The sequence below is a fragment of the Diabrotica undecimpunctata genome, chromosome 1 (assembly GCF_040954645.1).
Source record: "Diabrotica undecimpunctata isolate CICGRU chromosome 1, icDiaUnde3, whole genome shotgun sequence".
Lineage (NCBI taxonomy): Eukaryota > Metazoa > Arthropoda > Insecta > Coleoptera > Chrysomelidae > Diabrotica > Diabrotica undecimpunctata.
In genome coordinates this window covers 54,839,109-54,866,703 of record NC_092803.1, presented here as the reverse complement: position 1 = coordinate 54,866,703, position 27,595 = coordinate 54,839,109, and the positions used below count along the sequence as shown (strand labels likewise).

Genomic DNA, 27,595 nt, shown 5'->3' with positions numbered 1-27,595 from the left:
TATGTCAGGAATATCTTAAAAAAAAATAACAGTGAAATTTGTACACCCCATAAAAATTTCATGGGTGTTCTGTTTCCTTAAACACCCTCCAAATGTTTGTATACTTTTCAATTAAATTATTATTGTGGTACCATTAGTTAAACACAATGTTTTTTAAACTTTTTTGCCTTATAGTACTTTTTCGATAAGCCAGTTTTTATCGAGATGAGTCTACTTTTTTAGTATGTTTTAAAAATTCTCTAGTAGTCTATATAACACTTGTTGCTATGGTTACTGTATATTAAATAGTAGCATTAACAATACATATATTATCAGTAATAAATTCTGTAATAATTTCCAATTATTGTGCATTTAAGATAATAAAGAAAATAAGGCTAAATTAGGGTTTTAAATAATTATTGGTAATTTAATAATTACAGGTAAATGCAAGGGGAATAGTGCAGCATTACAAGTCGTTATGCAGCAAAATATCCTAATCTAAGTACACCAATCAGACGACTATTTCTTTCCATTGATATTCGTTTACGATAGACAGGCACATTGCAACCCCAACTTGTTGGTAATAATGGTCAACCAAAAGTAGATATCAACGATGAAGATATTTTGGAATCATTTAAAGAAATCCCAGGAAGCAGTACAAGAGAAAGCACGCAGAATGTCAATTTTATTAATCATGTTTTGTTCACCGACGAATCTACCTTTAACAGAAATGGCATTACGAACCATCATATTAACACGCACATCTGGGCTGAAGAGAACCCCCACACAAAAAAGTCTCTCATCACCCAAGAAATTTTAAAGTCAATGTTTGGACAGAAATTGTGGATAATAACCTAATAGGACCAGTATTTCTACCAAAAAATTTAAACGGTGAACATTATTTACACTTTCTACAAAACGTTTTACCACAGTTCTTAGACTAGGTCAATCTCGCAGTCAGGAAAATATGTGGTTTTTACAGGACGGCGCTCCAGCGCATTACCATAATGAAGTAAGAGAATATCTTTTTGATCAGTATCTTGGACTTTGGATTGGATGATGAGGCCAATTGACTTTTCCTTCTGGGATTTTATAAAGGATACGTATATTCTGTACCAATTATTAACGAACAGCAACTAAGTAATATAATTATGGAAGCTGTAAATCGATTTCGTCAAAAACCCATGATTTTTCAAAATATTCGATTTTAGTTTTTAAAACGGTTTCGAATGTGATTTCAAGAAAATGGAGGCCATTTTGAACATTTATAAAATCCACCACATATTTGCAACTGATTAAGTAAGATTATAGAGACCTGGTAATTATATATAAGAGAATAAAGTTTTTATTGAGTCTAGTTTCACTGTTATTGTTTTTAAAGATACTCCTGTCTTAAGAGAGCCACATGTCCATTTTAAATATAAAAACAGTTTTTGATATACTGGAAAAAATCAATTTTCATTTTCTAACTTAAAAAAGCTTTAACTTTTTTTATGTGCACATTTGTCCTAGGGTGAGTTAGGTTTAATCGAACTATTTTTGGTCTCAGAATACGCGATTTAATTTATTACTTACCTCTTTGTTACACCCTGTATATTGAATACTATTAACATCACCATCGAGTTTATTAAAAATACATTTTTTCAACATAATTGTATAATAAAAATAAATAGGACCAACAAGTCAGTTCGATATGCAATATATATTTGTACTCACCTTAACAAACGCTATATCGTAATGAGCTTTTACTTTATTTTTATCAGCATCGTCCACAGAATAATTTTCATGCGTTTTATAAGTTTTAATGTATATAGTAGTACCTGAGCGGCTTTGATCAGACGTTCCAAGTAACACTGAGGTTGGTTTTAAACTAAAACACAAAATGACATTAACACGATTGATATATATATATATATATATATATATATATATATATATACATGTTTAAAAAATTCAGTTTTTAAATCTAATAGTCTAAAAAGTTACATTCAGATTACATTTTTGAGGAGACGCAATTTGACTTATTTGATGTGTTTGTGGGATAGAATCCCGAAAAAGTGGCAGAAAAAAGTTAATACAGATAATTAGATAATACAGATAATAGTAAATGGATGCCGTATATAAATAAATAAAAAATTTGGTTTATAATTTTAAAATTATATACTAATATAAAGTTTTTGTGTTCTCGGATTCCGAATTTGATTACAATTTAAAAATTCAAAATGGCGGGTCCAGTATGGCAACATAAAATAATATTTATAACCGAACAACCTCTACGACCTTATTGAAAATAGTGTAATACACAGAAAACAATATTATAATAATAATTAAAATATAATTATGATTAATTATAATAATATAATTTATTTCTATTAAATAAATACGTTTTATTCCTTAACTTCTTTATCTGACAACTTCATTCAATTGCGATGATAAAAATATACCAAGAATTTCAGTCATGTTTTGTTCTTTGTCTTCGTCATGATCTGCATTTAAACTTGTATTTGTTTCAGGTACAGTAAGAAGATCTGTGTGAAGTTGTAATATTTTATTTTTTTGCATTCGGTGATGAATATATAATAGGATCTATTGTATCCATTAATATACAAAACATGTCATGTAAATTTGCTACACAATCGTGTTTTCTACCATGTTTATTTCTATATGATTCGTAATGCTTATGCCAGGCTTCAAAAGCTTTCTCTCCAAACATTTCCTCTGGCAATATGCTATTTTTATTTATCTGAGCACCATCAATAGGAAATTTATGGACAAATAATGGCTTGGGATATCATGACTAATGAGATATGTAAATTCTAGCCTTTTCGAGGCACAGTGTGTTAAAAAGAATACTGTTTAACGGAAAGCCACAAACAAAGCAATTAATATGCTTTTTATGTTAAGGATGAAATATATAGTCTAGTCCAAGACATTCAGAAAATAGTTTTGGATCTTCAAATGATCCACGACTCGTGGTACCACTATTACTCGTACCACTTTTTCCTACTTTTGGTTTATCTACTTTTGATCCTAATTTATTCCAAAGAATGGTGTGCATCTCTTTTTTTTCGTCTCTCATATTCATCTTTGGCATCCTGTCTTTCCACCTTATACACTTTAACATTCAGTCTGTACGAAATATGCAGATAACACTCAAAAAATCCATCTAATAATGCAAAGGACTAATTCCTTACTGCAATGACTTTGAATTTTAGGTAAAAATATTTCTGTTTCACATTTATTATTCGGAAGATCATTAAATTACTTAAGCGTTGCTTGACAGATAAGGCATGATTACATCGGCGTCGTGCCTGTTATTATATTTAAAACTTTACCATCCATTAAAGTAATGAACAATTAATAGTGGGTTCTAATTTCTAAATTATCTTATTTAATTTCCAATGGTTCCAGTTTATCAATTTTATTTTGAATATGTATATTTCTTTTGACTCAAGATGAGATCTTTTGATTTGGTGCAACATTGAATATTGATAGATCTTGCAGATTGTGGGGCTCTAATATTTCACAATAAGGAAGTTAATAGACGTTAATAGTAATATTATAAGCGTAGTACCAAAAACATTTTCATGGTTAATATTGCTCACGCTCATATCTGCATACCGTTGTTTATACGCTGAATGCCCAGAACTTCCATCAATTCCTCATGAACAAATTAGAACAACTTTAAGTTCTGCCGTTTTACTATTTTCTATGCTTTCAATAATTAGCCGTGTGGTTTAGTCAAGATTGCAAATGAACTTCTGCTACAGTATCTGTAATTTTACAAACTTCATTCTACATTCCCCATTTTCAGTTGCAATTGCAGCATAGGTTGGAAACATATCCTCCCCTCTTGCTTCTATAGTCAAACGCATACTAATATAAATCATCTTTGGACGTATTTCGATCTAGCAAGTACGTTAGTCCTTCTAGAGGGGACGCTTTAGGATGCTTATATCTAAATTACTTTGAAATTGTATCTCCTATTTAGTCTTAGACTCTATTACTCCAGTTGTCGATTTTGTTTTCTCTTCATAGTGGAATATGTTGCCTAATTCTAGTTTAATCTAATCTTCATCTTCTCTTTTAACTTCACTAATTACTTTACTATCCTATTTGACATGTTTAAGTTCTTCCTTCACTTTTTTCATTTTGTTATCTTAGGATATAGATAGATTAAATGAGGTGGCCAAAAGGCCTATTTCACTGAGACCTTTTCAGATCTATTATGATCCTCTAATCTTAGATTACTTTCTCTAGCTTAACCATTTTTAAAAGGTCTTATAACTTCGGGACTGAACCCTCCATGTAGTAGTTTATCAATATTTTTTCTTCGCGTATTGTAAATAACCGCACATTTAACAGGCTGTCAAGAAGACACAAAATGTGATCTCCTGTTTCTTTCTCTATGTGACAGAATCTGCATAGATTGTGGAAAAGTACTACTCGCCACTAAAGACATGTAATTAAGGATACTAATTTTGCACTTATCATAAATAACTGTGTAACTAGGTTTTTAATTTCGTAAATTAAATTTAGTTTATCATAGTTAGATACTATTTTTATATTACTTACGAGTGCTAAAAAAGGTACTTTTTGTCAAACTTACAGAGGATTATTAAGACAATGTGCTGCTGTTATTACGGTGTCCTTATTTATAAGTGACCCACCGCAGAAGTGACCAACAAGAGGTAACTGAAGTGAGACCATCCAAGGATGTTTTTCTATAAAGGTTTCCTTTCCTCCAAAAATTCTAAAATGACCTTCTGGACCTACAAAAAATATTATTGACAAACAAATGTTAATTTATAAAGTAATTTATGATAGGTTATAACTTCATTGTCAATTTAGTCAAGTGGAAAATTTATTAAAACGTAAAAAAAGTTTTATATTCCACCTTGTTATATATATTTACACTATAGTAGACGGGTAATCAGTCAAAAGTTAAATTTCTGTGTTAAGTAGAATTTTGTGCTAATGGTGATTCGGTATAATCATCACTTCATTATATGCACAATAAGGAAGAGGCACAACATTAGAAACAATATAAATACGAATACTACGAAGCAAAATTAAAAAGCTTTAATAGAAAAAAGAAGCAGAAATATCAGTGGAATACGTATAATTAAAGAATAAATCACTAAGCAATTAATTCATTGTGAGTATTTAAGAGCATCAGATAAATATCAATATCAGAAAAGACATTAAGTCATGAAGTGGTATCAATAAAATATATTGTATACAATCCTTTATAGGTGAAAGTTCGATCTAGATAGCTTAAAGATGAGTGTATACACCTTTTTTGTCGAATGATTTGAGTTTGATACCCAGTTAAAAATAAAAAAAAAGTGGTACAGTAGGCAGTACTGTAGAATAGCGCGGGGCTTCAACTATGGCTTCTGTATTTTTAAAATTTAAATCATATTTTTAAAATTGAATAAAGTGATTTTATTATTTATTTATTATTTTTTATAGATTTTAATAAAATTGAAAAAGTTTACATGTTGTATAATGGACTTCCGTGTCTGGTCTCAACTTGCGTGGAGGTACTTTAAATTGAGTAGGGGCCCTTTAGTACTTTACGTAAGACAGACTAGTTGGGGAAGTCCTCAACCCCGATACAACACGTTTCAATGGCTGGTAGGGAAAGTTCCTGCAGATATGCAGAACAGGTACGAATAAGGCATAGCCAAATAAGTACCCGCGGATCAACTGAGGACATGACATTAGGCAGCAGTAATATTATTACTGGATTAAGGCTCTGAGAAAGTAAAAAAAATCCTGTAGGCTTAATTCTAGATACTCACAGGTGCCACTCGCATTATAAGTCAAACGGCTGTGACACTGCGATGAGGAAGGCAATGGGAAACCAGTCCATAAATAGTCCCTAGTTCATTCATCAGAAGGTACTGATCATGGACGTCAGATACCAAGATCCGGCATGAAAGGAAGAATACGAAAATGTAAGGTTTCCTAGGTTGTCAACCCGCGAAATCCTTGCCAATCTTTAAACACTTAAATGCTGTGATCAGCGTGTTACCTCTCTCTGATAGAGTCATTCTGATGAAGCTGCAAAGCAGACCCGTTAATACGAATATCATTTAAATTTACGCTCCAACCTTAGACAGGCCAGAAGAGAATATCGAGGAGTTCTACGCACTTGTACAAAAAGAACTAAAATATACCAATAAGAACGAGATTACCATCATCATGGGCGATTTCAATGCCAAAGTTGGCAAAAGCAGAATAGAAGACATCGTCAGACAACACGGCTTAGGCGAGAAAAACGATAGGGGAGACCGACTTATCCAATTTTATCGAGAAGACGATTTTACCATTGCTAACACCTGGTTTAGACTTCCCCGAGACGATTTTATACGTGGAAGTCACCTGCAGATACAGCCAACGATATAATCGAAAACCAGATAGACTTTATTCTCAATAACAAAAGATTCAAAAATAACTTGACTTCGGCGAAGACCTTTCCAGAAGCAGACGTCTAATCGGACCACAATCCATTAGTGGGCCAGATATAACTTAAACTAGAGAAACTTATTAAAAGTTAACCCAAACAGAACCTGAATTATGCCACTCTAACAGACCCTGTAGTTCGCAGGAATGTAAGTGATGTAATGAGAGAAAAACTAGAAACCGCTAAAAAACAAGAACAGAGTGTAGAACAAAAATGAAATTATATCAAGGAAGTTATGCTAAATGCGGGAAAAAAACATCTGGCAAAGAAAACAAGAGTAAAAAATAAACAATGGATGACTGATGACATTCTGCAAGTGATGGACAAAACGTGAAAGGTGAAAAACAGGAACGCAAAGAAATACCAAGAAATCAACCAAACAATTAAAAAAGAAATACAAAGACCCAAGGAGACATGGATGCAAGAAAAATGTAAACCAATCGAAGAGCTCCAAATGAAACACGATCATATAAATATTCACCGAAAGATTCGAGAAGCCACTGGTCAATACAAGAAGAGAAACACACATCTCCTCATAAACAAAGAGGGAAACCTGGCGACGACAGTTAAGGAGAAGTTGGTGATCTAAAAAATGTACATCGAAGAACTTTTCTGAGACTACCGAGGTAATCTTCCCGAAATAAATTGCATAACAGGGCCGCGTCAAAATACTAGAAAGCGAGGTAAAAGCAGTTTTAAAACAATCTAAGAATGGTAAGGCCACAGGCTAGGACGAAATACCCGTTAAACTTATTAAGGTGATGAGTGAAGTGAGCACGAAGGAGTTAACTGAAATTTTTAACGCCATATACGATTCAGGTTATATCCCAGAGGAATGGTTATTGTGAACATTTGTAATACTACCACAAAAACGATCTGCGAAAACTTTCCGAAAGAAGATTTCCGAACTGTCAGCCTTATAAGTCATGCACAAGATTTTTCTTAAAAGCATACATGCCAGAGTTTACAACAAATGCGAAGAACATGTCGGTGAAATGCAATTTGGATCCAGCAATTCAATGGGTACCCGTGAAGCACTTTTCACCTTACAAGTCCTACTTTAGAGATGCCGCGATGTCAGTTGTGATGTCTATATTTGTTTTATTGACGGCGCCAAGGCATTTGACCGTTGTCAGCAGCAAAAGATGGTCGCCGCTCTACAAAGAGTAGGATTGGATGAGAAGGACATTCGGATCTAATTTATACTGGAACCAGCGTGCTTAAGCCAAGATCGAAGACCAGCTGACCGACCAAGGGAAGATCATGCGAGGAGTAAGGCAAGGCTGTGTGCTCTCGCCGACTCTTTTTAATATATACTATGAGGACATTTTTACTGAAGCCCTCACAAACCTAGAGATGGGAATCCGAGTAAATGGTGAATACATCAATATTATCCGCTACGCCGATGACACTGTATCACTAGCAACCAGCCTAAATAATACAAGCCGTGCTAGACCGAGTGAGAACGTAACATACGGACTAGAACTTGATATTTCACTAGACTAACACTAATGGCAGGTAGCGAAGAGATCCAGAGAGTCGACAGATTCACTTACCTCGGAACTACCCTCAACTCACAATGGGACTACGATCGGAAGATTAGATCCAAAATTGAAATGGCACGGTCTACATTTATCAAGTTGAGATCCTTGCTGTGCTGCAGTGATCTCAGTTTGGGAACCAAAATGCGGATAGTGAGGTGCTACATTCTTCCAGTGTTACTATATGGAGTTGAAGGCTGGACAGTGACGCAAGCTACAGAAAAGCGGATTGAAGCTTTCGAGATGTGGATCTACAGAAGGATACTAAAAATATCGTATGGGGTCCATGTCACCAACGTTGAGGTCCTACAGCGCAAGATAAAAGAAAAAGAAGTGCTTAATTCAGTATAACAACGTAAGCTTGAGAACCTCGGCTACGTGATGCGAAACGAAGAAAAATATCGAATTTTTCAGCTCTTTATGCAGGGTAAAGTATTTAGCAGGAGAGTACCGGGACGGTTAAAAAATCTCTGACAATGGTTTGGGATGACCTCCGCGGAGCTGTTTCGCAGAGCAGTCAACAAAACCATGATAGCCTTGATGATCGTCAACATCCAGGCCGGATAAACCACTAAAGAAAAAGAAGATAATGGACTTTCATCGACGCGTAAATAGACTTTTTCAAATGGACTTACTGTGACTGCAAACCACTAACCAGTATTTCGTGGCACTACTTCCATGACGCTGTGTCGTGGCACTAGTTCCGTGACGCTCGCCTCAATATTTTACTATAGAGAAAAAGTAATAAAACGCCAGTGCAGAAGCTTTGGTTTATAACGTCCTCTCTTTTAATGGATTTATGGGTATAATTGATTTATCTACTGACAATTGACAATTGTGAATTTTGTGTTGACATAGTTTGTAGTGTTTTTAAAATATTTTAGTGTGATTTAAATACTCACTCCAGATTCGTACTTTAAATATAATTTTTTTTTAACAAACAGTTGTTATCACGACTAACCGTTACCTTGGTGTTTGATTTATTAGGGTAAGAATACATTTATTAACTAATAGTGGATAATATATTTTTTTTCTATAATAATAATTTAATAACTTCTAAATTGATATTTATGCTATTTAAATATGACTAAAACCAGGTCAACGAATTTATGTAAAATATTTATTAAGGGTTTTTAGTGAAGCGAAGCTTCTATACTGGCGTTGGATTATTTTTGTCTCCACAGTAAAATGCTAAGACGATCGTCACGGAACTAGCGCCACGAGGAGATGACGTCACGGGTAGCGTCACAAAACAGCGCTTCTTCACATAGATTAACTAGTCTTGATCAATTCATTTCCCGTCATCATATATTTATTTATTTTAATTAGGTTTATATAAAAACTGTATGAAAACTAACTAGCAAAATACAGACATAAAATATGAAGTAAAAAACTAAAGGAATATCTATCAATAAAAAATTCGATTCGTAAGGATTGTCAAAATTTAAAAGTCATAAAGGTAATCCAATTAATAACAATATTAAATCATGTGTTTAAATTTTTATAATTCTTTTTCTTTTAAAATAATTTTATATAAATATAAATATTATTTTTAAACATCTTATTTATTTTAAAAAATAATTAAATTTACCATCAAATAATATTTCTTTCAGAAGTAAACAAGATATGCTTGGGCCTGCAAGCCAACAAAAAAAGAACGAAGAAGAAGAACAACGTAAGCTTTTTTCATGCGTTAGCAGTTTTCGTTAGGAACATACATAATAATTTTTAAAATATTTTAATATAATTTGTTTAAAATATAAATCATAAAATAAATAATAAATACATGGAAATCTTCGCGCTAGTCTACTATACCGCCTACTTCATTATCTTTTTTTAAGAGTATGCCTGGTAAACCATTGATCTCTCAAGCATAACAACTTGTGCTAAATGTGTTGGAGTATTTCGAATTAGAAGAAAATGAATGGAGGGCCTTCGGAGCCATTTTCATCTGTTCAGCAGGTAACATATTAAAATTTACATTAGTTTATTAAAATCATTACACAATTCTTTATTTAAGCGAGTAGCTGCTGCATTAAAAATATTACGATGGACAGTCTGTACAATTATAAAAAGGAAAGACAATATTCATATTTATTCAAAGCCAATCAAAAGTAGACCTCTTCCGAAAAAAAAGATATCTGATCTATCTAAGGGATCAAAAATGGTAGTGCGGAATACAGTATGGGACATGTGCCAACAAATGAACTGCCAATTTCTTTATTCTGAATTTGATATAAACCAGAAAGTGCTTTTTAATCAATACTTTATATAAATGTATGTTGTAAAAAAAATGATAAAACTAGTTTAAGAAAATGTGTGCTGAATGCATTGATTGATATTAAATGAATTTTCTTGTAAATTTTTTAATTTAAAATAATTTATAGTTCCTTTTTAGGGTTTTAGTATAGCTGCCCAATTCGATGTTATTTTTAAATTACAAAAAAGAGCAATACGGTATCTTTTTGGCCTCAGTAGAATTATACATTGCAGAAGCTACTTCAAAAATCACGGGATTTTAACTCTTCCCTCTTTATATATTTTAGAAACTGTTTGCTCAATTCGTTAACATCTACATGTTTTTCCTGCAAGACCTAATCATGACTATCCACCAAAAATTTAAACTTTGATGTCTATTTACCGATCCCGTCCACTGGGTTAGTAAAGAAATCTATATTATATTAGGCAAAAAAATTAACTTAAATCTATAACTTATTTAATTATATTCCGTAAATTGACAAAAGCCTATCTATTTGAAAGAACCATAGTATTCAGTGGAAGAGTTTCTGAACGAATAACTAAGAAATTACAGTACGTTTAGGAACAAGCAACCAAAGTATTTTTTATATATATTTGGGTGTCACATGCAGAAAGTTAAACTTATTAGTTCGTAAGACTTTATTATGCAATTTGCAATTTATTTAAATTTGCAATCGATTGTGTATTCTATTATCTTTTATTTTTTGATATTGGCGATTTATGTAATTTTAGTGAATTTTAAATTGTTTTTTTTAATTTTTTTTATTTAAACACAAAACCACATCAACTGCGCAGGGTTATTAGTGGATACTAGCGGACCAGCTCGACATCGAGTTTTTTAAATGAAATTTTTATTAATAAGTGAAATAATTAATACACTTAATAAGAAAATAAAAGTCTTAATAAAAAAAAGTTTTATAATTTAAAAAAATCGACCGGAAGTAAAAATATTTTATCAATACCTCAAAAACTATAAATGATAATTTCGTAAACTTACATTTTTGAACTCTACGTTGAATTCTCTATTGATTTGACTAATAAAAACAAAACCGGAAGTCGACCTCAAAACCGGAATGCAATTTTTAGTTCATCAGATTTTCTCTATCTTGACGTTTTATGCGCGTTTCGGGTCACTTCCGGTGTCGGATCGCAACCGGAAGTACATATTTAGATTCGTCTCGACGAGACCTTTCGATCCATATATACATTGTGGGGTCTAAAACTTAAAGTAAATTTTAACTTCCGGTCATCTCAAAACCGGAAGTGAATTTTTGTACCAAAAGTATATCTTGACAATCTCATACGTAATACTAATAATATTCCGAAAAAATATTTTAATTATCTAATATGGTTTTTGAGTAAAGTGGTGGACAAGAAAAGGGCTTAGCGTTTTAGTATATAAGATAACACATACATGAAATATTACATTAAATAAAATTGATTAACTTGATGTCTTTTAAATAGTTTAACACTGTTGAACTTTTTTTGGTGAGAACTGTCTTGAGATCATCATCTGAGAATCCGTGGTATCTTCTTTTTTCCTTGAATTGAGGACAATCAAGCAGGATGTGTTTCACAGTCAGTGGGTTAGAGCAGCTGGAGCAGATAGGTAGTGGTTCTTTTGTTATTAGGTATTTGTGTGTTAAGGCAGTATGGCCAATTCCTAAGCGATTAATAATGACTTGGTTTCTTCTGTTTAAAGGAGTCTTCAGGATATCAGTTATTTTTGGGCAAATTACATTTAATTTAGTACCTAATTTTTTCCAATAATTTTGCCAAGTATTAATACAGTGGATTTTAACCAGGTTTTTTTAAATCGGTGTACGGATATGTCTTCAATTTTGCAGGATGTTTTGATTTCATTCGACTTTTGTTAGCCAGTTGGTCTGCTTTTTCATTTCCGTAAATACTAGTATGTGAAGGTACCCAAATAAAAGCCGCTTTCTTTCCTAATGATCGAAATTTTTCTAGTTCGTTTTTTATACTCTGTATAATAGGGTTGTTGGTATATATTTATTTCAGTTCCAGTAATGCATTTAATGAGTCTGTTACGATAATGCCCTTCATCGTTCTACTCTTTTCGAAGAAGATTAGGGCTTCCAAAATAGCTGTAGCCTCACCTGTTAGTATACTGCAGTTGGTTGGTATCGATATGCTATAAGAATTTTCTTTACAGTAGTAGGCAGCAGCGTGACCATTGGGAGTTTTAGAGGTATCGGTAAAGATTTGCAAATAATTAGGATAGTGGTTTAGAATTTCCATAAATAGATGTTTAATTATTGTGGAATTTGTAGTTCATTTAGGATACTTTTTAATTGTTAATAAGTCGATAGGTAATGGGTGGCTTGTCCATAGGGGATAGTTTGCATTTATATTTAGCGATACATTGAGATCATTCATATCGGAAGTTGTGAGTTTTATTCTTTCTATGAGAGGTGTAGAGTTTTTGGCCTTATTGTTAGAAGGAAGTCCAGGGTTGCAGATGTGAAAAAATACAGGATGCGGTTTCTGGGATGATATCTTTACAATGTAGTTCAAAGATAGTTGCTGTCGTCTTATATGTAAGGGAGGTTCTCCAGTTAGAACTTGCATACTACTAACCGGACTAGTTTTAAAAGCTCCCAGTGCTAATCTCAAAGCTGTAGATTGAATACTGTTTAGTTTTTTAGATTGTTTAAATTTAGTTTAAACTGTTATTGTTATTTTTTTATATTTTTGTAAGCTTTATCCATAAAATTGTACAATTTTCAATGGCAATAATGCAAATTTCTATTCTATTCTATTATATTCAGCTAGAAATTACCATCAGAATCCTGCTGCACTTTTAGCAGTATAAAAACAAAGTATTAATTTTCTTTGCGTGGAACCCGTTAGATAGTGCGATTTATTCTGTACTTATCTTTTTTTTAAGAGAATATGTGCAGAGTATAAGTAATAAATTAAAGGATAAAGCAGTTGTATTTATTGGCAAAACATCTGTTAGGATTTTGCTAAAAGAATTGGGATTTAAATATGAAAAGGACAATAATCAAAGAGCATTAATTAAATGCACCAGTATTGTTGCTTTAATAGCCAAGTTCCTTCGTAAATATATTAAAAATATTAATAGTGTGCATCCCAAAGACCTTGTTGTTTGGACGAAATGTGAATTTATTCAAAGGAAAATAAAATAATTTCCTGGCGAGATAACAGATAAAAGTGTACGTAAACCAGAAAGGCGTGATGGTAAACTTGTTCACACTGGTTCTTGGAAAGGATTTGTTATTGAAGCAAGTTTATTATTTTGCACACAATTCATGAAAAATTATAATATAATTAAATGAACTGAACTGAACTGAATAAATGAACAATTAATTCCCAAATTAAAAGAACCATTATTAATTGTAATGAATAATGCTCCATACCACAGAGTTCTCTTAGAACAGCAACCTTCCACTACTTCAACTATAATGGAAATTATTACCTAGTTGACAACAATACAGATCAAGTATGAGGCAAAACTCACAAAAATTAAATTATTACAAATTGCGAAAATGAATAGAAAAGAAATCTGTGTATAATTGTTGAGCTATAGAAAGAACACGACCAAGAAGTATTTAGACGACCTCAGTGCTGTTATAAAAATTTGAAAATTGGCACTAAACCAATGTAACACAAAAATTTGGGAAACATTAGTAAGACATAATTACGAAATTATTAAAAAGTGTTATATCCGAAGAAAAAATATGGTTGATATTAACATTCAACCAATCATAACACACTAGTAATACAAGTAGCCAAGATTCTAACAGTGAAGTGATAGTAATAAAACAAAGTAATTAAATAATTCTGAAAACAATATTTTTCACTAAGTAAACAAAATGATTAAGGTAGTGGAGCTCTGAGGTAGATTTCCTTACATTTTTGTCTTCTCATATTGCATTTTTTGTTGCTAGGTATTCTTTTTTGTAACCTTAAATCTAAACATAAATTTGCCAACAACAGAAACATAATCTGACTATATGTCAGCACCATATGTTTGCTTATATTTATTAAAAAAGAAATAAGTTAAATAAAAGAACAGTACAAAAACGTCCATTGTAATATTAGCCATTTTTTTATTCTTACAACCTACGCGCGACGTACGTTTGACTCACTTGTTTTTGGTTTATTTCATGGACGTATAAACACAGATGGACTCAGTTATTTACATAAAAATGTGAAGCCAAAATTATTTGACTAGGTCACATTCTCAGCACCTTCAAATGTTGTCACATTTTTTTATTAAAATATCTTATTCACGTATAGCTGAAAATATTACTATATTTATTTTATACTCTGCAGGTGGTATCAAACCAAAATAATAATTTATTACTTATATTAATATATTAAATTTTAATTAAAACATCAAATGTGCACATAGTGTGCATATCATTTAATAATAGCGTATAACAGATATCAACCAATTATTTTATATGTAGAAGCACTGAAACCTATTTATTAATGGCAACGGTGTTTACATTTCTCTGTCTTATGGCTCTACGTCAAACTTCAACTGCTGTTCCATGTCATGTCCATGTTTTGTTTACTTTTTACCCAAGATGAGGAAAAGTTGATTTTCGATATTTTGGCTGTATTTTAAGTGATATTTGTAAATAGTGAAATAAACAAATTATAATAATGGTGCTACAGTTTTGCATTTGCAAAAAAAACGAAATATTTACATCCCAATGTCTCATTTAATTTGTAAGTACTGTTTGTCTACATTATTTAAGATGACGAACTGAGGAAGCCTGTGTGTTTACATTTTAAAATATGTCTTTCATAGGCGTACCATTGGGTTTATTCATATTAATTAATGTATTGAACACGATATTAGTTCATGAAATTAGTATAGACATTTTTAAATTGTAAGTAGACATCATCTGATTAAAAAGATCTGTTTAGTAGCTTTTTAATTTAATATTTCTCTTGAATTGATAATAAATTAGTGAAATGAATAAAACTCATTTATTTTTCTATGTAGGTTTCCAAATAATATTGATTAATGATGAAACTTATTCTAAACTTCAACAGAGAAATCAGTATAAAAAAACCGTTCAAAAGCATCCTTTTTGGTTATTTAAACTTGTAAGGAAGCTGAAAAATATTTCAGATTTTTTAATAAAACTATAAATATCTACAACAGACTAGTTAAACACCTTATGAATATTTTGATTAATAAAACCATACAAAATGTCCCAAAATCAATCTATGAGCATTTTGGTGACCATATGTATGATGAAGATGCAATCGATGGTCACTCTATGCAACTTTTAAAATTGGTTCTTGAGAAATACATATTTTAAAATTGGAATTCATCATGAAACGAGGACTACTTTAGATGCTAACACCGTGCGCATAAGAAGCGTTCTTACTAAGACTGTTTTATTTCGCAATCAATAAAAATTTATTTCTATACCAACGTCTTCTATTATGTCTATTTACCATTTTTATTTTAATATTTCTGTTCGGTAAATAGCTTTCCAATAATTTATACATTTTCACGCCTACTTTTTAATAAGTAGGTATATTTGCAAATAATTTTATGTCAAATGCCAGCAAGAGCTTTGGAATGATCAATAAATAATTTTGTAGCAGAAACCCTTACTACGTGGAATCTATTGATATTGTATTAAAACAAATTTGTCACAATTTGAAAAAATATGTTTTAACACATTATCAATAAATATAGGTATGCACTTAAATTTGACAAATGTATATTTTTTAATTTTTTTTTACCGTAGAATTATTTGATACCTATTAAAAAATTAACTTGAGCTCAACTATATTTTATTGTATTAATTTTAAAGCAAATAAAATTGTATTTTATTTTTTTTATAAAAACGTGTTTTTATACATTATTACTACTTCCAATTATTAACTTCTGAATAATTATCCCCGCGAGTAAAAATTCAAGCACGCTTATGCTCATTGAGGAAGTATCACAGTCTATCGATACCTGTTTTACTCCCCTTTACCCTCTTTTCCAGGAATATCGAAGCTTCAAAACAGTATGTGTTTAAGGTATCTTATTGCTTGGTCCATCTATGTTTATACGTCCATGGTTTATTTCCTATAATAAGAATGATGACGGTGTGCGAAGATCCGGCGGATACAAAACACATAATTATGTCAAAAATTGACAATTATGAAAATGGTTATGACAATAATATATGCATTGATTCTAAATAATATTAAATATTTGGCATTTAAATAAATATTTTTTCTTACCTGCATTAACAATGCTGTTTCTTAGTAAAAAAGTGTAAAGCAATAATGCAATATTCCAGTTCAGATTCATGATTAAACTATCTAAATTATACTTTCAAAACAGTATTAAAGTGGGCTGAAATTCATTTTTCATTATAATAGGGTCCACAAGTGTGGAAATCGGGTTTATTGTCATCGCTAGCGATAAGAAACTCATCCGATAAAATAATAATTATCTTTTTTATAAATATAAAAAAAAAATAATATTAATATAGTTTATTATAGATGAACAAATACATTTACGAAAATCAACGAGTATAAAGACAATTAAAAATTGCAAATATTTTTGCAGTACGTATTGTATTCAAAATAATATGCCGTGTCATTTTAACATACCTACATTCTGTAAAATGGAATTCTGTTCTAATACCCAATTCAATTCAAATATCAGACTCCGGAAGTGTACGGTAAACTACTGAGTATTGAACTTTCCAAAAATATAGACTCTGCTTTTAGATTTACTTTTAGTTTTTTGATTTGATTAACAGAAATTAAATTCATAAAATTCATAAGTGTGATAATCAAGTTCATTTAAGATCAATAGCTGAATTTGCAAAAGAATTGTCAAAAATTTGTAAATAAACAAACTTTGTTTACATATATTTAAGCATTTATTGTCAATCTAAAAATGACCATTGTTTTTGGGAGCCTTGACAATTGAGACCAGCTAAAAAATCGTCAGGTGGACAGACCAATTTGGATTTAGAGAAAAGTACCCAACTATCGACCAGGTTCATTGAATAACTGATCTAATAGAGATAAAAAGGTATCCTTTACTATCTTAATGGATTTAGCAGAAGCGTTTCACAGGGTATGGCATAAATGCCTTGTGTACAAATTAAAATTAACACTACAAAAACAATTATCACTGTTCTTAGAATCATGTATTACATAGACACTGTAGTTTTTGACGAGTCCTTAGCCTTTGTTTGTGAATCTACCGTCTTACGCCTCTTAAAGAAGATCTTGAGGTGTACGTGAGACGTAAGTGCTCGCAAACGGTCTAGAATTCCGGGTTTGCTTTTTTCAGTTTCTGACTTAAATAATTTTAAGTTTTTTTATATTAACTAAATAGAAACACAAACAACTTTTAAATAATTTTCTGAAAAAAAAATACTGTTTAGAGGGACGTGTTTCTTCACGTCACTAAAACAAAAAAGTATAAACATGTCTGTTGTAAAACGCCACAAAACCTGAATATATATTATTAACACAAGTTTTAAACACAGGTAGCATACACACAGCATATAAGTGTTGTTAACATAGATATTTTACCCAATGATGACAAAACATTTCATTTTTGTTTTTTTTGTCAATCACGTAAATTACAGCGACCTATGGCCCCGAGAATCTAAGAAGGCCCTTGTTCTGATTCCAAATCACAGATTTCTTGCAACCTCGGCCTAATGGGCCTCCGTAAATTGATAGAAATAGCACGCTTCCTTTGATATGCATTCACAAGGGACATTGATATCATCACTAGAAATTCTTTACGTGATGTTAAAGGATCAGAATTATTACCATTGTAAATTACAAAAGCGTTTATGGCAGCTATATTTACCAGACTATAAAAAGGTACCATTGGCCTTTTTGTTTAATTCTAACAAAATCATTTTTGGTTTTTCAGATGTAGGGTTAAAGTCATCTTTATAGTGTATAGTAGAGATTATGGAACATTACGATTTTTCTTTGGTATGTAAGAAGCAATAAAATAAAAATATTGATCAATCCAATTTGTCTTACTGAATTCGTTCTTGTCTAGTTCGAATATTCTCAAATTAGAAATATCTCATAAAGAATACAAATCTCGTTTTATTCATAATAAGTCGAAAGATCTTTGAAGTTCATACGATTGGCTTTTCTTACTCAAGCATGGTAGAGAATACCAATAAGCGCCTTTATTTCATTTCAGAAATGTTATGTTTTGCGTTCCCCTGCTTGGTAAAATTGGATGACTCATTATTAATTTTTATATTTGTATAGCTGATTATAGATAATTTCTGATAAAATAAGCATTCCCAGAAGTCATGCGGAGTTTTTTTAGATTTTACATAATTTTTTAATCCTGTCATTGTAATAATTCTCTGGGTTGTCATCAAATTCCTGCTCGCTGTCACTATAATCTGATTTTCTTTAATGTTGCCAACTTCACCTTGTTCATCGTCGTTATCATTACTATAATTTTCGTCGTCACTTAAGATTTCCTTCATCAATTTTAACAATCTAGCCCGCTTTTTTTTGTAATCTATATCTACAATAAGTTTACGACATAAATAGTAAAGAAAACTAGCAAAAAGAGACTTAACCAATATAGCTTAACAACTTTTAAACAGAATACAACACAAGTAGTCGCACCTGGTCTACCTAACCTTGTAAGTCAACAATTTTTTGCAGACACCATCCATACACCACTTACTGTTTCAGGTATTAATTGCCCAATAAATAGATAGGTACATGAACGGATCAATTCGTACCCCTTACTCCCAAAGATATGCTCTAATCCGTTTTCAGCTGATCTCCTTCACTGTGCGCCAGATCTGAAAGCTGAAAAGGAAACAACAATCCCAACTATGAAACACTCGAGAATGGACCGGCATAAGAAGTGCTAAACAGTTTTTTCATGTAACCTAAAGTAAAAGAAGTCTGGCTATAGCACTCTGACAGGATCTTCTACTGTTAAATTTTTGTTTTTTGTTTTAAGCATTCAAGATATTGTCAGTTTAGGTCATCATAAAATTAAATTAATACAGTAATAGTTCTAGTAAATAATGTCTATTGGCACAGTTTTAATATTTAAAAAACAAATGTTGCTTTTTACAAAAGTACTTTTAATACAAATCGTAACTATTTATAAAACGAAAACATTTGGAATAATCTGCTAAATTCTATTTTGAATTATTTATCTGCTTAGTGACAGTAGTCGCTTGTTTTATTGCTTTGGTCGAATAAAGAAAGTCCTAAGTATAACCATACATCATTTAAATCCTCCACTAACCTATCCATTAATTCTTTGGAATGATGGGGTGTTGGAGCCAGTCTCAATTGTTCTTCACCCTTAGCCACTGTAGGGTAGTTAATAGCTTGGATGTAGTGTCCTTTTTCTTTGAGCAAAATATCACAAATAGCACTACATTTAACAGGATTTCCGATTTTTATGGGGATCATATGACTTGAAGTAGGTTCAACAGGAAAACCCTTATTTAGTAATAGGTTTCTCAAATATTTGACATTGGTTTGATGTTGTTGTCTTAAAATTATTCCTTCCTGTGAGGACAAAATTTCAATTGATTTTTGAGCACCGGCAACAACGGCTGGAGGTAGTGAAGTAGTAAATATAAAGCCAGGTGCGTAAGATCTTACCATATCAATTAGAGCAGTAGTGCTTGCTATATATCCTCCCATAGTACCAAACGCTTTGCCTAGTGTACCTGCTATAATATCAATTTTGTGCATAACATTATCTCTTTCTCCAATTCCTGCACCGTGTTCACCGTATAAACCAACAGCATGTACTTCATCGACAAAAGTAATCGCACCGTATTGGTGTGAAATATCACAAAAGTCCTCCAATGGAACCACGTCTCCAGACATTGAATGTACAGTTTCAAATACTACTATTTTGGGAATGCTTCGATCCACAGTTTCAAGCAAATGTTTTAAATGTACCGGATCATTGTGCTTAAATATATGTTTTGGAACCCGGCTGTTACTAATACCACGGATCATCGATGCGTGGTTTCCAGAATCAGAAAAAAATTGACATTTTGGTAAGGCTTTAGCCAAAGTACACAAGGTAGAATCGTTAGCAACAAAGCAAGACGTAAAAAGTAAAGCAGAGTCTTTGTTATGCAACTGGGCAAGCCGAAGTTCCAACTGTTCATGAAGGAGCGAATTTCCCGAAATATTTCTAGTACCCCCAGCTCCAGTTCCGTAAAGTTCCAGGGCTTCAATGGCAGCTGATTTAACTTCAGGATGAGAAGACATTCCTAAATAATCATTCGAACACCAAACGATTACCTGAGCATGTTTATACGAGTACTCTATGGCTGTCGGAAACTCATATGGCCCTGCCAGTCGGTTGATCGTTTTGAATACTCTGTAGGAATGTTCCTTCTTTTTCTTAATTATTTGCTGATTGAAGAAATGATCGTAGTCAAAGCAATCGTCTTTATTTTTAGCAGTGCTTGAAATTATTCTGGATATAACAGGACAGTGTTTACCATATAATTGCAGTAGAAGTACGGTATAAGTTTGCACGTATGCTGTACTAAATTTTGAGAGAAATGGACAAGGCATCGTTTAGCAGGTATGTAACAATTATTAGATTTCTTATTTCAGTTGGAATCAAAAAAATTATAAAAAACCTTATTAAACACTATGAGGTACTTAAAAACAACCTTTAACAAAATCTCTAGTATGAAGAGATGTTTTTAATTTGAAGGATGTCAAACTGAATGTGATCGTTTGTCGTTGTCATTTATAACCTAAAAATATGATAATTTTGAACTATTCCATGTCGTCGTTCATGCAGTAAAGAGCTACTTATGTACTGTCAATGAATAAAAGAGGTGCGTGTTTGTGCCAAATAAAACAACATCAAACCTATCCTTATAACTTGTACATGTACATGTATTTTGAGCATTTTACTTTGTTGTATTATTATTTTTATTTGTATTTTGATAAAACTAATAATTTTTATTCATTTTTTTTGTGACCAAAAATTTGACATATCTGACTGATTCTTTATTATGAATAAGGAGAAGGGGGGGGATTACTTCCCCTGATCAGAATGTAAATAACAAATTAAACTTAATTGTTAATATTTATTCTGAAAAAGATGTTGGCCCGTTTTTTGGGTTTATAGTATCGAGTTAGAATCTATGGAGAGGGCATCACGTGACTAAAAACGACCTCACTTTGGTCATATTGTTAAGATTGTTTTGACACTTTTGACAGATCGTAAATGTTTGTTTACAATTGTTGTTTTTCGAATATTTTTAGTTTTATATTACTTTTATAGAAACTGTAATAATATATTGTGATAGTGCATAATAATAGTTTCTTGTTCTCAACGTAGTTGCAGTAGCAGAAGCAATGTTAATAAAAAATCTTCAGGAATAACGTGCTAAAGGTTAGTATACAAATATGTAAAGAAAGTAATGGCCCGTACTTCAGAGAATAAATTAATAGTATTTGACTGTATTAATTTATCTTTATGTATAATATATCGTGTTTTTAGTGTTTACCGCGGGATAAATAAATCATAGTTTATTAAAAATGTATTACACTTTGTAGATTATGATTAAATCTTCTGAATAACTAGTCATATTTTTATAGTAGTTTTAATATTATTGAATCCGGCCATGATCCCACCGCCATATTGGTATCATCGTTAGCCACGCCTACCTACGCCGTTTTTAATACACACGTTAATATGCTCATAGGTTCTCCATAGATTCTAACTCGATGGTTTATAGAGTGAACAAATGTAAATAATATTAGAGTTGGTTCTTTTAATAATATAAAAATTGCGAAAGATATTTTTAATTTAAAATTAAATAATATTAATAAAATTCAAAGCAAAGGTTCTAACAGAATTTTTTTAGAATTTAATAATTATCAATCTGCAAATACATTCCTTAATAACAAATATTTATTAGATGAAGGTTACAAAATTTATATACCTTTTAATTATATATCTTGTAAAGGTATAGTACATAAAATAGATATTGAAATAAATAAAAATGAACTCACTGAATGTTGTTTTACTATTCCTAATTCGTTTAACAAATTCCTATCTGTTAACAAAAGCAAGTGAAAGCCAAACAGGGTCGTACTGAGGTATATTATATGATTTTTAAAAATATTTACTTTTTAAACTATTAGTGAAAGAATTTCTTGAAATTTAATCACTGTGAGCAAAATTTAATGTTCGATTGAAGGAAAATGTGCTAAAATAAAATATTCATTAACTGAGAGATACATAACAAAGTAAACATTTTAAATAAAAAAGCAACACGCTACAATTTGAATTTAAATAGAGTGGCAAGTTTGGATCTGTAACATGAGAATCCGTCTGGCTCAAGGCAATAAATTATATTTAATAGCCTCTTGACGAATGAGAAAGCGAATATCAACACGTGCTTATGTTTACAGATGGAAATTTGCTAAATGAATAAACTGTGATATTAAATTCTAAAGGCTAAAAGACTACACAGGAGAGTAGTCGAAGGGGATACAACTACGTACGAACCTACAAGTGTAGTTTTGTTTACAATCAATGGTGATTTAATGCATAAAACAATAATTTTTTATGATCCAACAAATTTGGTTAATGTTTAAATTTCCCCAGTAACACAATGTTACAACTGTTTCGAGATTTGGAGACACCAAAACGAATTGTAAAGCAATAGAAAAATGTACGAATTTTGGTGAAATTAAACATACCGATGATTGCACTATGAAATATTTCTTTTGCAAAGGTCCACATGTTTCAATAGCGCGTACGCGTCCGGAATATTTACGTCAAAAAAATATTAAAGAAGTCATGTCTTATGAAAATTTAACATTTTTTGAAGCTAGTGAATATATTCCCAAAAAGTACATAGAAAAAGACAAATTTTATTTCAACTCAAAAGATTTTCCGTCCCTTCTGAGTAATAGTACTAAAGTGATCTTCTTCTTTTCTTCTTCAGCCCTTAAGTAATCCAACTTTGGACATAGGCCTCCCCCAAATTAATCCAGTGTCTTCTATTTTGCGCCACTTGCTTCCAGTTGTGTCCTCCGATCTTCTTAATATCATCAACCCATCTCATTTGTGACCTTCCTCTGCTTCTCTTTCCTAACCATGGCCTCCACTGTTGTATTTCGTGGTTCCATCTCTTATCCTTCAGTCGGGCATTGTGTCCTGCGAAGCTCCATTTTAATTTGGCAGCATATTCTCCTGCGTCTTTTACTTTCGTTTTGCTTCTAAAGTGATACCTCTTAATAATAAATCTATTCAACATAATACCGTTTCACCATCATAAAAAAGAACACACAATTTCAAATCTTCGAAAAGGACATTTCAGCAGGTAGTATCAAATACAAATAATAAAAGAAGAGTAACGTAACGTAAAGTTACGACAGAAATGCACATGATGGATGTCTGTATTTTCCAAATAGTAGACCAGAAAGTTACTCCTCTTTAACTGCCTTATCTTGATCTAAATCCACAATATTCTCTTAATCGAAATCAAAATCTTCTAATTCATTATAATGTAAAATAAAAGCCTGGAATGCCAGTGCATCGCATAGTAATTAAAATTTCGATACAATACCTTCACAAGACTTCCTAAAATCATGTTTAAACTTTATTAGCATTTCACCAGATAATTTAAATATGGTTAAAAAACTTGTACTTTCACATTCTAAACTTAGCTCCTATATGGACTTGGACAATTAATCAGATAGTGATTAATAGGTTATAACTTAGAATCATTCCAAAATTAAAAATAAAAATTATTCAATGGAACATCAGAAGTATTAATTCAAATAGGGATCGTCTGACAGATTTAGAATCTATAGAAGACTCAGATACTGTAGCTATTAATGAAACTTGGCTTAAAAAAGATTTAAATTTTACTCTAAAATTTTAACACATTATCAGGCAAGATAGAGATGATGGCTATGGTGGGGTAGCTACCTATATCAAAAATTCTATTTTATTTCAGACTAGTTAAAAATATATTTCGGACAAAATTTAATATATTTTAACAAAAAATGATGGCATATTCCTAATAAATGTCTATTCAAGTTCAAATAACCAAATTTCAGTGCCCTTTTTAAAGCCAATGTTAGAAAACTTTTACATAAAAAATGAATCATTATGGGCGATATAAATTCTCATCATCCAATTTGGGATAAATGTTTTATTATTAAAGGTGGTAAACAAATAGTTAACTTTTTTAATAACGGTTTACCATCCTAAATGATGGTTGAGCAACCTTGTTTTAGCTTCCCAACAATAATATAAGTGCTATTGATTTAACAATTATGAGTAGTAATCTGGCTTTATGTACAATGACTCAGGTTTTAGCATTAAAAACAACAATACTGTAGTCGCGAATCTTAATCATCTGTTGTATATGGATGATTTGAAACTAGTCTCTTCCACTCGAAATCACTTAGATCAAATGCTAAAAACTGTAGAAAATGTCTCTAATGATATCAGCATGCACTTTGGGCTAGACAAGTGTCATGTACTAAATATAGTCAAGGAAAATGTTCAGCCTGGAGGATTCGATATGCAAAATGGCCTAAACATTGAGGCTATGGGCGGAAATGACATGTATAAATATCTAGGAGTAAAGTAAGCGCGGAAAATTGACCACAAACAAATAAAAATGGAATTAACTTCGGAGTTCATCTATCTATTTATCTATGTATGTATCTATACAGCAATTGCTGTCCAATTTTGGACATAGGCCTCCTCTTCCTTTTTCCACGTCTCTCTATTGTAGACAGTTTGTATCCACTTCGGGCCTGCTTGTTTCTTCAAGTCATCTGACCATCGCATTTGTGGCCTTTCTCTTTTTCGTTGGTAACTATATGGTCTCCAGTGTATAATCATCTTATTCCATCTGTCGTCTTTCTGTCTTATGGTATGTCCAGCAAACTTCCACTTAAGTTTTGCTATCTGCGTTAATACATCGGTCACTTTTGTTTTGTTGCGGATCCAAGTATTTCTTTTCTTGTCTGATAGCCTGATGTTCAGCATTTGCCTTTCCATGGCTCTTTGGGTCTTTGCTATTTTTTTCATGTTTTTTGTAAACGTCCAAGTTTGAGAACCATAGGTGAGACTTACGGTCTCACCTATGGTTCGGAGTTCATGCGAAAGGTAAAACAGCTACTCCGTTCAAATCTTAATAGGAAAATTTTGTTTAAGGCATTAAACACCTACGCATTTTCAGCGCTTAGCTACTCATTTTGGATTATTTAGTGGACTAAAACGGATATAGAAACTCCTCAGCGAAAATTACGAATACACCTCACAAAGGCACAAAAACACCAAAAAGAACGATAATATCACGGTATTTAGGAGGACCAGGACTTATGGATATAAGCGAGCAATTGGAAAAACAGATTAATACTTTAAGAACTTATTTTCAGGTGCAGGCTGAGACATCTACTCTACATCGCGTAATTATTGCAGTAGACGACACAACCCCGATCAAACTAAGGAAATCAGAAATGTGCATAAACCATCTTACTAAGGACGAAAAAATGCGCATTAGATGGGTAAACCTCTGCACGGCCAACATACCAATGAAGTCACTCTAGACTACGTCGACTGTATAGCGTCGAACTGATGGCTGACATCAGGAAAGATGTTCCCAGAAACAGAAGGTTCTTTACTTGCCATTCAGGATCAGGTTATAACAACAAAAAATTACCTTAAATATATTATCAAAGACCCTCAAGTCCAAAACGACAAATGCCGATATAAATATCAAACCCAAGAAAGCATCCAACACCTTACTATGGGCTGCCAGGCATTTGCTACAACTGAATACAAGAAACGGTATGATTCAATAGGGAAAATCCTTCATCAAGAAGTAGCTATTACACTACGACTTCTCCAAGCAAACTATGCACTGTGCTCACAGACCAAACAGTAGTAAACAATAGACCAAATCTCGTACTTGGTAATAAACTATCAAGACAAACAACAATAATCGACGTGGAGATACCTAACAACAATAATCTGCGTGTTAAATATAACAAAAAGATCGCCAAGTACACAGATCTGAAAATACAAATATGGAGTTAATGGAGAATGAAAAGTACCCAGACGACACCTACTATTCTTTCACTACTGAAGTCATTCCGAAGATCTTCCTAGAAAACATAGAAAAGCTGGGTCTTAATGAACATCTCTATAAGACCATGCAGAAAGCTGTACTACTCTCGACGACCAGATGTGTACGAAAAATTTTGGGAGATACTTCAGCATACCAAGTTACCTAGGGCTCGATAACATGGAAAAAGTAACACCAGAGCTCAATCCTTTTGATAACGTAGGTATCTGGGATGAGTGAATTTTCTCCTTAGAGGGACTGTTAGCCGTATGGCTAAATCTGGAATAATAATAATAAAACTGACCAAATCTTTGATTAAACCGAAGCAGACGAAGCATGTTAAGAAAATATATTTAAATATGCTCCGGATTAAACACAAGAGCTTCAGAATTTTATGTACTTTGTCCAAGAACGGAGAACAGAAAGTCAAAAAAACGATGTATTAGCTGCAATGTTGCTATTTGCAATAGCATATCACCTTCACATGCATATTATCACCTTCAACGTATTTTGGCGTAAACGATAATAGCGATACTTTAAGCGAATTTTTCCATTAAACTGTGTAAAACATTATCTCATTTAGTTATAACATTAATCCAAACATAGATTTAAAGTAAAATATATAGGGTATTTATTTTTGCTGTTCACAACATGGTAAAAATTTCTTTTTATCTTTATAATGTACTCAAAAAAAACTTTTTAACCTTAAATTACACAATAAATCTTTTACTATTATCAGTGCTTTAGTTTTATTTATAATAAAAAAAAAAGAAAACTGTTACACTAAAAAAGGGATCCTAGTGTGAGAAAAACTCTCACACACGAGTTCTCGCATTACTTTTTAGGGCGCGGTTAATCCAAGGTTAAATTCTGTTAATTTTGTTATTTTTAATTCTCTATAATATTACTATTACCTTTATTTTCCTTTATTTTTTCTTTAGATTACATTTTCAGATTCATATATTAGTATGCTCTTTATTAAACATACCTTTGGTTTGCCTTTCTCCATACTCCGCAGTTCTCCACTCAGTCATTTTTTTATTCTTCTTGCTCAACTATTGTTTTGTTAAATTTCTTTGTGAACCTCATTTTTCGTATTCTCCCTAATCTCTCTACGACGTATTGAACGCCAAAGATTTTACATAATGCTCAATATAAGTTTCTGCGGTATATATTTATTTTACAGAATATTTTAATGTGATGTTTCAAAAGCT

The 27,595-nt window shown here is 31.8% G+C and overlaps 2 protein-coding genes across 3 annotated transcripts in view; both read right to left on the bottom strand.

Annotated features, from left to right (window-relative positions):
- The window catches only part of LOC140438947 (trypsin-3-like), a 97,669-nt gene that overhangs the window by 42,523 nt on the left and 27,551 nt on the right, over positions 1-27,595 (bottom strand). Inside the window, exons 1-3 of one of the 2 annotated variants that reach the window (XM_072528586.1) lie at positions 16,504-16,632; positions 4,589-4,751; positions 1,696-1,849 (exon numbers count right to left, since the gene is read on the bottom strand). In XM_072528586.1, coding sequence (XP_072384687.1) covers positions 1,696-1,849; positions 4,589-4,751; positions 16,504-16,573 — 387 coding nt within the window. In that variant the 5' untranslated portion in view covers positions 16,574-16,632. Of the gene's footprint in view, positions 1-1,695; positions 1,850-4,588; positions 4,752-16,503; positions 16,633-27,595 lie in introns of those variants that run through there. The other variant, XM_072528582.1, reaches the window with a different exon arrangement.
- LOC140438942 (5-aminolevulinate synthase, erythroid-specific, mitochondrial-like) lies at positions 19,429-20,974 on the bottom strand. Its single transcript, XM_072528578.1, has one exon. The coding sequence runs from the start codon at positions 20,836-20,838 to the stop codon at positions 19,450-19,452; it is 1,389 nt and encodes a 462-aa protein (XP_072384679.1). The 5' UTR covers positions 20,839-20,974; the 3' UTR covers positions 19,429-19,449.